Source organism: Ipomoea nil, unplaced genomic scaffold, assembly GCF_001879475.1.
Source record: "Ipomoea nil cultivar Tokyo-kokei standard unplaced genomic scaffold, Asagao_1.1 scaffold0894, whole genome shotgun sequence".
Taxonomy (NCBI): domain Eukaryota; kingdom Viridiplantae; phylum Streptophyta; class Magnoliopsida; order Solanales; family Convolvulaceae; genus Ipomoea; species Ipomoea nil.
In genome coordinates this window covers 8,542-23,449 of record NW_017617322.1, presented here as the reverse complement: position 1 = coordinate 23,449, position 14,908 = coordinate 8,542, and the positions used below count along the sequence as shown (strand labels likewise).

The window sequence follows — 14,908 nt, the reverse complement described above, 5'->3', positions numbered from 1 at the left end:
TAAGCACAAGCCTCACGCACCTTAAGTACAAAATCCACGCATGTTAATCACAAAAACACACACACACCTTATTAGTTTCAACAACTACTCACATTAAGCACAAACTCACGGATGTTAAGCACAAAGCTCATGCATGTTAAGCACAAAATTCATGCATTTTAAAGTTTCAACAACAACTTTCATTAAGTACACACTCCCGCACATTAAGCACAAAATTCACCCACCTTAAGCTTGAGACTCGCGCACCTTAAGTACAAAACTCACACCCATTAAACACAAAACTCAGTACATACTCATGCACATTAAGCACAAACCTCACGCATGTTAAGCACAATACTCACGCACCTTAAGTACAAATCTCACGCACATTAATCAACCGCATAACCGCACAGGAAACCTTAAATGTACCTGAACCTCTCTCTCTCTCTCTCTCTCTCTCTCTCTATATATATATTATATATATATATATTATATATATATATATATATAATATATATATATATATATATTCTCCCTGTAATGTTTAAGAAGAAAAAAAAGTTTAGTAAAGTTTTTACCGTGAGAAAAAATCTAGAGCTTTAAAAAAGTTTAGAAGTTGCAATTAGAATATAGATTTCAATTATTTATATTTAAGAGAAAAAACTTTAAAAATTTGAATTTTTTTGAATACCAATATATAGACTTTTAAAAATTCTTCAAATACTACCAAGTTTTAAAGACTCATGTAAATTGAATACCTTTAAGTGTTTAAATGTCTATATAAATCTTAATTAATTAAGTACCCGCTAATTCTGACATATGTGAAAGAAAATAAAGTTGATTGAAAAATTGTTACACTATAGGAAAAAAAAAAAACAAACTTACTTATGGAAACATTTGTAAATTACCTAAATCCGAAGATATTTAATTTACTAACAAATTTTGTGGCTAAAAACACGGAATTCATAAGTAATTAAGTTGTAGCTACTTAGAATCAAACTATTAGGTGTTGAAGTCAAACTAAAAAGCAAAACAAAAATAAAAATAAAATAAAATAAAATAAAAATTCTAGGGTTTCCTCTCGTCTCTATTTTTCACACGGTCGCTGCCTCTGCGAAGCAAGCGGAGGAGGCATCCGATCGTCATCTCCATCGCAGACAGCGTCCGCCTTTTGTCTTCTCTTCCTTCTTCGTCTTTGCCACCGGTTACGCCTTCCCCCACCCCTCGTTACTCCCTCATTTTTGCACTACTGTTTCCCTTTGTTTTGTTTTACTGGCCTGGTTTAATTTTGTTTGCAATTTCTGTGTTTTTCCTCTCACTGTTTTGATGAGTTTCTTCCTCTCGTTTACTTGGCAAGTTCTTTTTCATAAAGCGTGAAACGATAAAATTTGTCATGACGTATGTGAATATCATCCTGAATGACAAACACGACAATGACAAAAGAGACTCCTCTGAACTATGACATGCAGTTCAGCTCTGTGGAGATATTGTCAATGGAAAGAAGAATGGAAATAGATACTCAGGTGGTGTGCAAGACTATTCAACCGAGTCCGTCTTGGGTACGTTGACCATATCATTAAAGAAGTTTTAAGTTCCTCCAAAGAATTCAGCTTCAAATATTTGAAACTGTCCGTGTACCAAATTTTCTATAGCATTGCTGGGGAAGTTGTTTCTATGTCTGACGGTAAGGAATGTTTAACCATTACATCGATTTTTATTGTAAACGTTTCAGTTTATGATTAATGAATTAGCTTCTTTGTTTTCAAAAAAGTTGTAGCTACTTAATCTGTTACTATATTTGTTAATATTTTGCATTTCCTTATAGCATTGAAAGATTTTGAAGTTGTGAATCTTTAATTTATTCCTACTACATAACCACTTTCACTCACATATGAGTTTGTTATTGATGTTAGTAATAAATGTAATTAGATTTTTATGAGTCAGAGTGTAATATAGGATTACATTACACCCCCAAATTTTTAGATTAAAGTCTAGAAATTAGGTTGTTCGTTGCAAGATTTTTATCAAAGTGTTCAACTTCAAGGGAGTTCAACATAGCAAGACTTTAATTTGTGTGTGACATCATGGTGAAGTCATTAACAACAAAAGTTGGTAGTAGCACAACTCTACATCGCAACAAAGCATTACCAATAGTTGGAGTTTTGAGGACGATATAGATCTTGACATCACCAATAGCAAAGGTTTATAAAGAGTAGGAGTTTGCAAGCAGCAAGACTTAAGTAGCTAGCACAAGTATTTAAGGTGACATATTGCTAATGTCATCGCAACACAACTTTGCAACAACAAAGTTCTCAATCAACAGCAGGAATTTCAAGAAGTAGAGGATTGAGAGAAACAAGACTTTACGTCAGTCGAAGTTCGAGTAACAATAAGACTTTTCAAGGCCAAGAACAAGTCTTAGAGGTAAGCAACAAAGCTTATGACAGAATGACGATAAGCAGCATAACTTCTTGATCAACATTCTTTGCTAGATCCATACTACTTGAGCGTTGGCACATTATCCAATGTGGATACATGCATTTTCAATAAAGAGTCATGGAAGTCAGATAAAGCTGAATTTTAAGGACAAATTGCAAGAATTATTGGATGCAACCTACACTTGTCAAATCTAGGAATATTATTTTATTGCTAAGTTAGAGAATCAAAATTTTTTCTCCAATGAAAAAATTCGAAGCACATCTATAAATAGATGGAATTCTCAAAGAAGAGAACAGAAAATATAAGAGATTACATAGAGTTTTCAAGCATTCAAAAAGCTACAAACGTCAATCATATAGTTTTTGAAGAGACTTCAAGAACATAAAAGATCTAGTTTCTAAGTCTTGTAGTTGGAGGAGTTTTCAACCTTTGTGTTTAATTTGCATAGATATCTACCTTTGTGGTAGATTTAGGTAGAGTAACATGGGTCTCTTGTGAATACATAAGCAAACTCATGCAGACTTTGTGATCAAACACTTGTTTGACTCAATCATGACTGTAAAGTTTGTGATGATATAAATTTGTGAGTGACATAAATTTGTGAGAAGAGTGGAGTAGAAGGATAACATCACATTATTTGAACCACTATAAAATTCTCTGTCATTTATTTTCATGCACTTTGCCAAATCTTTACCTTGGTTTTACTCTTGAAAAATATTTTATTCCACTACGCATCAAAAACCTACAACTATCTTTTAGGTATACCACCAAAATTGTTATAGAAGTGTATAACTAATTCAACACATATTCCAAAGGTATTTTATAGAAGAAAAGTATGTACATATTGTATATAGTTTTGTGTTTGACAATTCACTATGTTAATATGAGAGATACAAACGAAATATTGTAATTAACATTAGTTTATCTATGAGCTTTCATGCTGATGGATTTAATTAAACCGGGCGGTCCGACTTAACTAATCCGAATAAGAATACGAATAACAAACAAATGGTACGAAGGATATATCAAAGGCCGTGAGACTGTAGATTGTATTATACGCCGTAGAACTGGCTATCACAGTAGTATTTTAGGACAAAGTATGTAGGAAATGTAGATCGTTGATAGCATGTCCTTGTTAGGACAAGGAGGGGGGCTTTTATACAAGCTAAGCCCCCAACCGCCTCCCCCTAAAACGGGGGGTAGTTGGATCTGGAGTTGACCGCGCCTGGTCTCGCGACCGGGCCGCGCTGCGGGGGCCAGGCCGAGCTCATCATGGGCCTAGGTCGGGCCATGTGGAGGTCGGCCCGGCCTCCTGGAGAGGCAGGCCAGGCCTCCTGGAGAGGCGGCCGGCCTCCAACGTGGCCCGTGCGGGGCGGGGCCACGTGGCGAGGCCTCGGCCGGGGCGGGGTACGTGGCGCCGCCCCGGGACCCGTTCTTGCTTCGCGCCCTCGGGTCGTTTCTGGTCGATTTCCAATATATCCGTCATCAGTCCCCCACTCTGCGAGCTGCGAGTAATCGTCAGTGAAGGAGAGTAGATGCTCCGGCCGACCCCCAAAATGCCGACCCCGAGATGTCCGCGTCCCAGCCTAAAAAATGCACTTCTTGTGATAACGATGAGAACTCCATCCGGAACATGACTCCTTCATCTGCTTAGGACACATACGCACCGCCGCATCTCTGCCATGTCACTCCGTCACGGCGCCGGCGCGGTGGCGTCGCCGTGACGCTGCCACGGGGGTGGCCTGCAGGCCGCGCCTTCGTGGTCCCTGGGCTCAAGCCACGCCGGGGTCGGCTCGGCGACGGTCGTCCCCCTCTGCCGGGTCGCGCCATCCTCCGCGCGCGAGGTCGCGCCGACCTCCGGTGCCGAGGTCGCACGACCTCGCCTGCCGAGGCCGTGCGACCCTGGGGTCGGCCGACCTCGCGTGCCGACCTGCCACGCCGAGTCGGGCCGGCCTCGACCTCGGGCCTAGGGCCGGCCTCGACCTCGGCCTAGGGCCGAGGTCCTCCAAACCGCCCCTGATTTTTTTTTTTCGAGCCTAAGCACTCGTGCTCCTACGTCGGGGTTGGTACGCGAGGTCCGGCCTCATGCCCCCTTAGGTGCGATAGCCGCTCCATCCTTGCTCGTTCAAGCTAGGCACTCGGGCTCCTCCGTCGGGTTGGTACGCGAGGTCCGGCCTCGTGCCCCCTTAGGGTACCTCAGCCGCTCGAGCTAAGTCCTTCCGGACTACGCCACCGGGCTCTTCCGTCGGGGTTGGTACGCGAGGTCGGACCTCGTGCCCCTTAGGGTGCGCCTAACCGCTTGGGCCCAGTCCTGTCGGACCAAGCCACCGGGCTCCTCCGTCGGGGTTGGTACGTGAGGTTAAACCTCGTGCCCCCTTAGGGTGCGCGTTAGCCGCTCGGGCAAAGTCCTTTCGGACTGTGCCACCGGGCTCTTCCGTTGGGGTTGGTACGTGAGGTCGGCCCTCGTGCCCCCTTAGGGTGCGTCCTCCGTCGGGGTTGGTACGCGAGGTCGGACCTCGTGCCCCCTTAGGGTCCGTGGGGGAAGTCAAGAGTGAGCACTCGTTCCCCATTTGTTTCATGATTTTTATTTTTTTTATATTTTTTTTTTCATTTTTTTTTTTGGAGAACCAACTTCGTAACAAGGGTCCTACTCACAACGTGTTTCGTGACATGAAACTTTATTCCGCTTATTGTCGTTCACTAAGACATTATTGGGGGAGGGGAACGGTCCTCCTCCTAGAATAGCAATGCCAAGATCCACCTCTTACGTGGCCGTCCTGGTGTGGACCTGGCGGTCCTTTTGACCAATTTGGCGGCACGCCTTCAAGTAGCAACTGCGGCTCACCTTTTGGTCCCCTCGGGCGACCCCGACCCCGGTCGCTGTCGGGAATCTGAGGCACAGGTGCTCCATGGAAATCACGCACCTGAGTCCTCTAGGGCGGGTCGACCGAGAATGATGTTGTGGCCGCAGTTGATTTTGACGACTACGAACTCGACCTCCACCTCCTGGTGTGAGGTGGGGTGCCTATCTCCACTCCAAAGTGATCGATCCCTCTGTCTCGATTGAGTTCCCCGTGAACCCGGATAGGGGGGTTCGTACCTGCTCCAGCTGCCCTCTTGAGAGTCCCAGCTTGGTGTATTGTGTCGTGGTACATGACGTTGACCGAGCTACCCGTGTCCACGAGCACCCGGTGCACCACCACGTTGTTGATGTCCAGCTTGACCACCAAGGCGTCCCGGTGGGAGAGGGCCCGTCAGGTAGGTCGGCGTCGGTGAACGTGATGGGCTCCCTCTTTGGTTTCTTCTCGTGGGGTGTTCGTGTGACCTTCCCCACGTACAAGCTTCTCGCCCACCTCTTCCGTCGGCTGGCGAGTCCCCTCCCTTGGCCCCCCGAAAATGACGTAGATGGTACGTTTCCTCGGGGCTGGGAGTCCTCTGTCGTCTTCTCCTCCTCCTCGGAGCTGTTGTCGTGGTGGTCCCTCTTACGGGAGCCGAGGTGGATGGCGCCTGGCCACCCCCCTTCCTCCATACATTGCCTTGCTTCTGGCCCTGCGCTTGGCCTTGCGCCTGGCCGGGCTTCTTAATGAATTGGCCGAGGTAACCCATTTGGATGAGCTCCTCGATTTGTCTCTTTTGGAGGATGCATTCGTCTGTATCGTGCCCCTTCTGCCGGTGGAACCTGCAGTACTTGTTGGGGTCCCCCTCGCCGATATTCTTCAAGCACTCCTCCTTCGGGAATACCACGATTCCCTGGTCCTCCGCGTGCGCCAAGATGGTACCCACAGGTTGTGTTAGCGGGGTGAGATAGCATGTGGGGTTCAGCCTGGGCCCCTCAGCGTACTCACGTCGGTGTGGCCGCGGCGCCTTGCGCTCCTCCTGGGGTGCCTTGTCTTTTCGACCTCTTCCTTCCACCTGCTCCTTCTTCCTCTTCTCGGCAGCCTCGGCGTCAGCGTACCTTGCTGCCTTGTCCATCAGGTCGGTATAAGTCCTGGGGGGGTACCTGATGAGGTCCTAGTGAAAAGCGCCTGACCTCAAGTTGTTTCGGAAAATCACCATGGCCGACTTTCCATCAAAGTCGGCGACCCCATGGCCTCTTTCTTCCACTTGCTGAGGTACTCGGCTAGTGATTCCGAGCTCCCCTGCTTCAAATCACACAGGTCGGCAATTTGCTTCTTCCGCCGTATGCTGGTGCCAAAATGGGATAGGAACTGCCGGGTGAAGTCCGCAAAGGTGGAGATGGACCCCGCCGGGAGGGATCCGAACCAATCATGCGCCTGCCCATCCAGGGTGGCGAAGAACCCCCTACATAGGATGGCGTCAGTAGCCCCGGTGATCATCATGGCGGCCCTGTACCTGCTGAGGTGTAACCGCGGGTCCGTGGCCCCCGAGTACACCTTGATGGTGGGAAAACGAAAATCTCGAGGTAAGGGTTCCTCCATGATAGTGTTCGCGAATGGGGAGGCCAGCACATCCTGGGGCTCCGGAGACCCGTCCCTCGCATCGATCTTCTTCTGGAGCTCGTCCATCCTCCTCCGTAGCTGCTCGACCTCTTCCCGATGGGAGCTCGGAGCTCTACCATCCGTTTCACCTGATCGTTCGACCCGGGAGGCCTGCTCACGTCGCGGGTGGGGTCGGGGGACCCGCCCTGCGGACCCACGCGAGGCTGCCTCGTGTCGCGGCTGGGTGCGTGGCCCATGGCTCGGCGACCTCCAAGTGACCGATTCTTGTCGCAGTGGCCGGCGGGAGCATGATTCCTCCGCCGGTGGGCCGTTGGCTGGCCTCGGACCCAGCCTGTCCCGGGCCGACACGTGATCGCCCAACCTCTCCAGGACGGGCCTGATTTGGGTTGGCGCCCTTCTATCGCCGTCGCGCTGGCGGCCTCGGCGGGAGTCCCCTCCTCCTCGCCTCTCCGATGGTCGAGGCGAGTTGACCTCCCCCTAGGTGATAGGTGCCTGGGGTGGCCTGGTGCTTGGACCGCTGCGCCCCCGGGTGGGAGGAGGTGGAGGTGACGCCTGCGCCCCTCGGGTGGCGCCTAGGTCGACTTGTTCCTCAGCCCGAAGGCCCGCCGCGACGCGCGCCAGCGCCGTGGAGGCTTGTTCAAAGGCCGCCACCCCCTCCTAGATGAGTGCGCGAGCCAGAGCGGGGCGACAGGGGTGGTGGCGGTGCACCACTGCTACGGTGGTTGGTGAGTTGGGCCCTCAGATCTTCCCCCGACCTGGTGGAGGCGGCCGGTTGGATGCTGGGGGCGGGGGCCCGTTGGGACCGTTCCCGTTCGCGACGATCTGGGTGCCGCGGGAACCGTTGGCTGGCCTCGGACCCAGCCTGTCCCGGGCCGACACGTGATCGCCCAACCTCTCCAGGACGGGCCTGATTTGGGTTGGCGCCCTTCTATCGCCATCGCGCTGGCGGCCTCGGCGGGAGTCCCCTCCTCCTCGCCTCTCCGATGGTCGAGGTGAGTTGACCTCCCCCTAGGTGATAGGTGCCTGGGGTGGCCTGGTGCTTGGACCGCTGCGCCCCCGGGTGGGAGGAGGTGGAGGTGACGCCTGCGCCCTCGGGTGGCGCCTAGGTCGACTTGTTCCTCAGCCCGAAGGCCCGCCGCGACGCGCGCCAGCGCCGTGGAGGCTTGTTCAAAGGCCGCCACCCCCTCCTAGATGAGTGCGCGAGCCGGAGCGGGGGCGACAGGGGGTGGTGGCGGTGCACCACTGCTACGGTGGTTGGTGAGTTGGGCCCTCAGATCTTCCCCCGACCTGGTGGAGGCGGCCGGTTGGATGCTGGGGGCGGGGGCCCCGTTGGGACCGTTCCCGTTCGCGACGAGCTGGGTGCCGCGGGAACCGTTGGCTGGCCTCGGACCCAGCCTGTCCCGGGCCAACACGTGATCGCCCAACCTCTCCAGGGCGGGCCTGGTTTGGGTTGGTGCCCTTCCATCGCCGTCGCACTGGCGGCCTCGGCGGGAGTCCCCTCCTCCCCGCCTCTCCGATGGTCGAGGCGAGTTGACCTCCCCCTGGGTGATAGGTGCCTGGGGTGACCGGGTGCTTGGACCGCTGCGATAATACATACAATTTAAAACTTCGTTGTTATTTAAAACTTTTTTTTTTTTTCGAGTAATGATTATTTACACACAATTTTTATATTTGTAAAATTCACAATTTGTACGTGACTATAATACATATCTATTGAACCATTGCTTTATGTAATTTTTTTTTTTTTTTTACATCATCTAACTTTTGAAAATAATTCTAGCATTATTACTACTACATAGAAATTTATCTCTACATAAATGGTGTTTATATTCAAAGTGTAATACTGTGAAATGTAAAATATATACTTATTATGATTTTAGCATTTTGTTAGTGACAAACTTAAGAAAATACATCCGATTATGGTCTAAATATATTCATACAAAATTTAAAATTTACATATTTTGATTTCTAAATATAATTCCCATAATTATTTATATTATTGAAATTATAATATATATAAAATACAATTAAGAATAAATCAATTTAATTATGTATATTCATTTATAAATTGATCTAAATATGTACATGATTAAGAACTATATTAACCATACAAAATTTTAGTTTTAATATTTTATTACTATGAAAATAAATACATGATCAAATATACTAAAAATTCCAACTATATTGTTATATATTATATTATACATTTTAATAACTATTCATTTTTATAATATTTTAGTTAAATTTATGACAACATAATTGTTTTCGTACATTACAAACAGGGACGGAGCCAGAAATTTGGTTGAGGGGGGCGAAACAGTACAGACGGATTCAGAAAATTTTTCCAGTAAAGGCGAAACATTAAAACAAAAGAGATAATTTAAAAATAAATAAATAAATTCCTTAAGAAATAGGTTGTAAATATTGTTGGATATGGACGAAAAATAAAACACATCGAAACTTTATAAAAATATTCATAACAAAAATTGAAACATAATTAAAGAATTGTAAAACTATATGATACAAAGATTTGAACCCTTGACCTCACTATTGCTAAATATATGCTTTACCACCGAATCTAACTCACTCTCATTAACATTTTATAGTTTTTTTATACTAATACTAAAACATGTACTATATATACATATATATACATACAAAGATTATATATGGGTGGGGGTGTGGGTGGGGGTGTGGGTGGGGTGAGGGGGTAGGTGCCCCTGCTCCCATTCTCCGTCCCTGATTACAAAGTAAAATACAATTGGAGTTAAAATGAAAAGCACGTATTAGGCCATTCGCTTCGCTGCAATTTGCAGTGATGCCAAGATGACGTGGCAATTTTGTCTTCTTTAAACAAATGGCCACGTCTTTAGCTGTTGCAATTCTGACCTAAGCAAATTTGCATTTCTACGGTCAGAATTGCAAAGGCACTTTTTAATTTTAAAATTATTATTATTATTATATTATTATTAGGACTTTTTGATTGATTAAAGAAATAAGAAATAATGTTTAAATTGACCACTGAACGTAACCTAAAAATATAATTAAGTCACTGAATAAAAAAAAAAGTATAATTAGGCCACTGAACATTTCAAATGTAGGCAATTTCACTTGATATCAAGTTATCATTAATTTTAACAGGTTACCTGCTTACGTGGCAGCTGCGTTGATATTTTTAATAAATTTTAATAATAATTTTTTTAAAAAATTATTTTTAAAAAATTTATTATTAAAATTATTTAAAAATTATAAAAAATGTCAACTCAGCTGCCACGTAAGCAGGTAACCTGCTAAAATTGATGGTAACCTGTTATCCCGTGAAATTGCATACATTTGGAGTGTTCAATGGCTTAATTGTACTTTTTTTTTTTTTTTGTTCAGTGACCTATTTATATTTTCATGTTATCTTTAGTGGACAATTTGAACCTTATTCTAAGAAATAATTTTGTATAAAGCTAGCCATATGAAAGTGAATCATTTTTGAAGGAGGAAAGAGAATTATATAAAGAACGAATAATGATTAATTGCAAATTTAGTAATATCACATTTTGAAAATGAGAAAAGATTACAAGGGTGTCGACCATCTTAATAAAATACAAAGAGAATAGTGACACGTATGATTTAAAAGTGATTAGGAGAGAGAATGTGGGAAGGGGAGGAAAAAAAAACAAAAAAATCAAAATCAAAAATTAAAAAACAAAAAAAAAAATTAAAAAAAAAAAGAGTCAGGCGCGCCGCTCGTGTGGGCGGGACGCGAAACGCGCATAGCAACCTCCTTTCTCTTCTCTTTCTTTTTCTTCTTTTTCTGCATTCTCCTTGAATTTGCAAGAGAAATATCTCCACCCCACACTTGTTATTATTCCTACCCGAGATAATTCATCTGACATTATCTCCATAATATCCACCGATGTGGATGCTCTAAATGGTTGTGTCTAAAAGTTTTAAAAGGTCCACATCAATCGGAAAGTCATCATCAGTCGTCCAATCAATTAGTCCTTGGTGATCGTCGTCGTAGAGCAAATCCCACCACTTCACGCCGTCGTGGGACGGCGGCGCCGTTGTTTGTGCCGGAAAATTAGTCGCCATTGAGTTATTGTTTTGTTGGACATTAAATACCATTAGCAAGTCCGCCGGCGGCGAAGTTGCTTCCGGCTGTGCTTGGAGTTGATGATGATGAGGAGGAGGAGGAGCATCATAGGCGACAGCCTTAGCTTTTCCGGTTAGTGTCGACAACGCCGGAGATGACAACGAGGTCCTAAAGAATCTCCTAGGTCGAGGCCTAAAGAGGATGTTTTCCTTGATTTGTGGGGCTTTGCCCTTCTCATCATCCCAATTATTATCTTGCCTGCTGCTATTAGAAGAAGCCATATGCATGCCAACTACCTTCTTCTTAAGATGGCTGTGCCAGTAATTCTTCACATCGTTTGCTGTTCGTCCCGGAATTCTGCCAGCAATAAGCGACCACCTAGCCACATATAAGCATACTTATTAGCTTATTACAACAAATAATTAATACAGAGGGAAAATTGTAATTTATGTTCCTGCATAATATGTCAATTATGGGAGGGATAATATATGTTCTGTTTTGAAAAATCATTACTGAAAATTATAGAATTTCTGATCACCTAAAAGTGATCTTAAATCAAGTCGAAAGCCTTGTTCCCATCACTTTTGTCATCCGGAAAAACCTTTGTTGCTATTTCCGACCACTTTTTGCTTTCGACTTGATTTAAAATTATTTTCAGGTGGTCGAAAATTCCATAATTTCCAGTGCTGAATTGAGGGCAACATTTACACTACTAATAATTCAGAAGTAACATTGATAATTGACATATTATGAAAGCACATAAATTATAATTTAGAGATATTGGGCTTGTTTGGTTATCAGCGCTTAGCGGTAGTGGGTTGTATTAGCGGTTAACGAACTTGCCTGTTGCCTAAGAGCTTATGGAGGCGTAGAATGAGATCAGCTTCTTCCAAACTGAAATGGCCTCTCTTTATATCAGGATGGAGATAGTTCAACCATCTCAATCTGCAACTTTTTCTGCACCTATTCAACCCTGCAATACATATATATATTTCTACATGCATGAAGGGACCGAATTCTTGAAATGTTTAATTCATTATATACTTATATATATTAGTTACTTTACCAGCTCTAAAGGGAACTAGGTGCCATTTTCCTTCACCAAATTTCTGAATGCATTTCCTCAAAAGGTCATCTTCTTCCTCCGACCAAGCACCCTTTCTCACTCGCGGAGACCACCTTGCAGAAGAATTAACCATGGCAGGCTGACGTAAATTCTTACGTAGTGGGTACTTACGTTGTTTTGCGTGCAGTGGGTAGCTAGCTAGAGCCAAAATGCAGAAAAAATGAAAACAGAAACTTCGACAAGTGCAATAGAACACAGCACTAGGACCTAGTTACCAGAACTGTAATATATAACCAGAAAAATATTACATAATCCCCAGAATTATTGATTGAGTTTGTCTATTTTCCTGGAAAAGAGTGTGTCTACTTTCCCGGAGAGGAAAGAAAAAAAGTGACCTTTACATTTTAATTATAATGTTTATAACGTTTATAATGTAAAGTTAAAAACATTAACATCCAAGTCGTGAGGAGTTAATTTGACAAAATCTTGTCTGCCACGAGTCTCCTCCCCCTTCTGCAAAAATATTCTCTATACCGTACTATATCATTCAAATAATTTAAAAAGCTAAGTTTAATGGTACATACACTAGTGCAATTCCACATCCACTTTTCAATCTGGGACAAAAAGTTAAATTAAAGCTAATAAGATAATTAGACAAGATATTGAACCCGAGTGAGTGCCCTCTTGGTCTAACTCATCAAACACTAGTACATAAATAACTTTTAACGTCGGTTAAAAAGAGACATTATTCAAAGAGACGATGTACAGTAAACATACGACGTCGATTAAATAAAAACCGAAGTTGTAAATTTATTTTTTTTAAAAAACAAAACTATACAACGTCGGTTTTTTATATAACCGATGTCGTATATTTTTATTTTTTAAAAAAATTAAATTTACAACGTCGGTTATATCGATTTATTTTTTTAAAACATTTTTTTTCAATAATATACCACATCGGTTTTTGACTTTAAAAACCGACGTGGTAAGGTAATTTTTAAAAAATAAATACACACAACATCAGTTATACAATTAACCGCCGTCGTATGTATTTAAATATAGATTTGTTTTATAACGATTCCACCTCAAAAAAAACTGATGTGTTATATTTATTTTTAAAATATTACATTTTATTTGTCAATTTATACCCAAAACCTGCTCAATATATATATATATATATATATATATATATATATATATATATATATATATCACAACCAAAACATCACTACTGGAAATCTTTAATTTTCCAACCACCTAAAAATATGGTCGAAAAGTGCATTTTTAAAATTTTTTGTTGTGGGGGAATATGTCAGAATTTCCGATCACCTTTACTTTTTTTGTTTGTTTTTTTTTTTTTTGAATGCTACTGACTCTATTTCAAAGTAAAGGTGGTCGGAAAATAAAATTCGACAGTTTAAATTTTTTAAATTGAGTTGGGAATTTTCACCTATCTTTGTAGTAGCTAATTTTTTCGACCACTTTAAAAATTTGGATGCTATTTCCGACCACTTTGTCCAGTGGTCGAAAAGAGCGACAAAGATTTTTTCGGACACCAAAAGTGGTCAGAAATTCCTTGATTTCGAGCAATATATGTAGAATTTAATATTTATAATCTCACAATTAATAAAAATGATAAATCTCATAATTGATAGTATCATAGTAATTAATAATACGATTTATATCTAAAATTATCAATATCAATTATATTACTTAACGTACTAATCAAGTAATGTACTAACCCATTCACCAATTAAGAACTTCGCTCATACGTCTCTAACTTCATTAATCTCTTATTGATTGTAGCTCAGTCTACCAATTCTCCACGATCTACAAAGTTGAGAATTAATAAATAATTAGTAAGATAGTATTTTTAAAGTTTGAAATGAGAAAGTTATTTTATTAAACTAGTATTTTCACCCATGCGATGCACTGAGTTGATTTGTTATATGTTAAGAATATTTGGATCGATATACAATTATTTAAATTATAAAATCAAATATTATATAGTGCAATTGAATATATGATTTGGATCGTTTATGTTTGTTGATGTTATCATTGCTTGAAGCCGAGCAAATAATTGCTCAAATTAATAGCTAATGTGTAGATGTACGCATGTGGTGATGTACCTTTAGAGATTTTATATATCATTGTTTAAGATTTTTATAAATTGGGAAAATGTGCTCGTTCTCTAGCAACTTAGTTATAGTAATCAATTGCTATCCTAATTTATTTGTATAGAGGATATATTTTTGTCTAGATATATAACAATTTCACTACAAGAAAAATGCACATAGACAACACTAGAAAGACAACAGTTTTTAACAAAAGTGTTGTCTTTTGTATAAAAGACAACAGTTTGGTCCAAAACCGTTGTATTTGATGCAACACTTTTGTCAAAGACAACGGTTTTTACTTAACCGTTGTTATAAGTGTGTGTTGTCTTTGTGCAATTTGAGAAAAGACAACACTTCAACGAAATCGTTGTCTATGTGTGTGTGTGTGTGTTTTTTTTTTTTTTTTTTTTAAAGCAACGATTTTATTTAACTGTTGTCTTTGATATGTTGTCTTTTTAAGTGTACTTGAATAGTTATTTTGTTAATTAATACCATTTATTTCATATACTTAGAAATAATACTATTTTAATATTAGTGTCCATAATATTCGGATTTGACACCATAAATTAACATTAGATCAAATAGAGAGGATTTAAGTCATTATTATGAATAACCTAAAAACAGAGTCCTTTGTTGTAAAGGACCACGGAGGAGAATGTAATTTCTACATGTTTTCTTTTAGATACAAGTTATATATATAGTCAAAAAATAATCACTAACACTAACATAATAAATCAATAAAAACTAATATTCAAAAAAA

General features: G+C 42.1%; 1 protein-coding gene across 1 annotated transcript; it reads right to left on the bottom strand.

The window, feature by feature from the left end:
• Positions 1–10,398: 10,398 nt before the first annotated feature.
• LOC109179285 (transcription factor MYB90-like) lies at positions 10,399–12,366 on the bottom strand. Its single transcript, XM_019328791.1, has 4 exons — positions 12,032–12,366; positions 11,809–11,938; positions 10,794–11,343; positions 10,399–10,505 (listed from the first exon to the last, which is right to left on the bottom strand). Exons 1-3 carry the CDS (start codon positions 12,162–12,164, stop codon positions 10,797–10,799), a joined length of 810 nt encoding a protein of 269 aa, XP_019184336.1. The 5' UTR covers positions 12,165–12,366; the 3' UTR covers positions 10,399–10,505; positions 10,794–10,796.
• Positions 12,367–14,908: the final 2,542 nt, after the last annotated feature.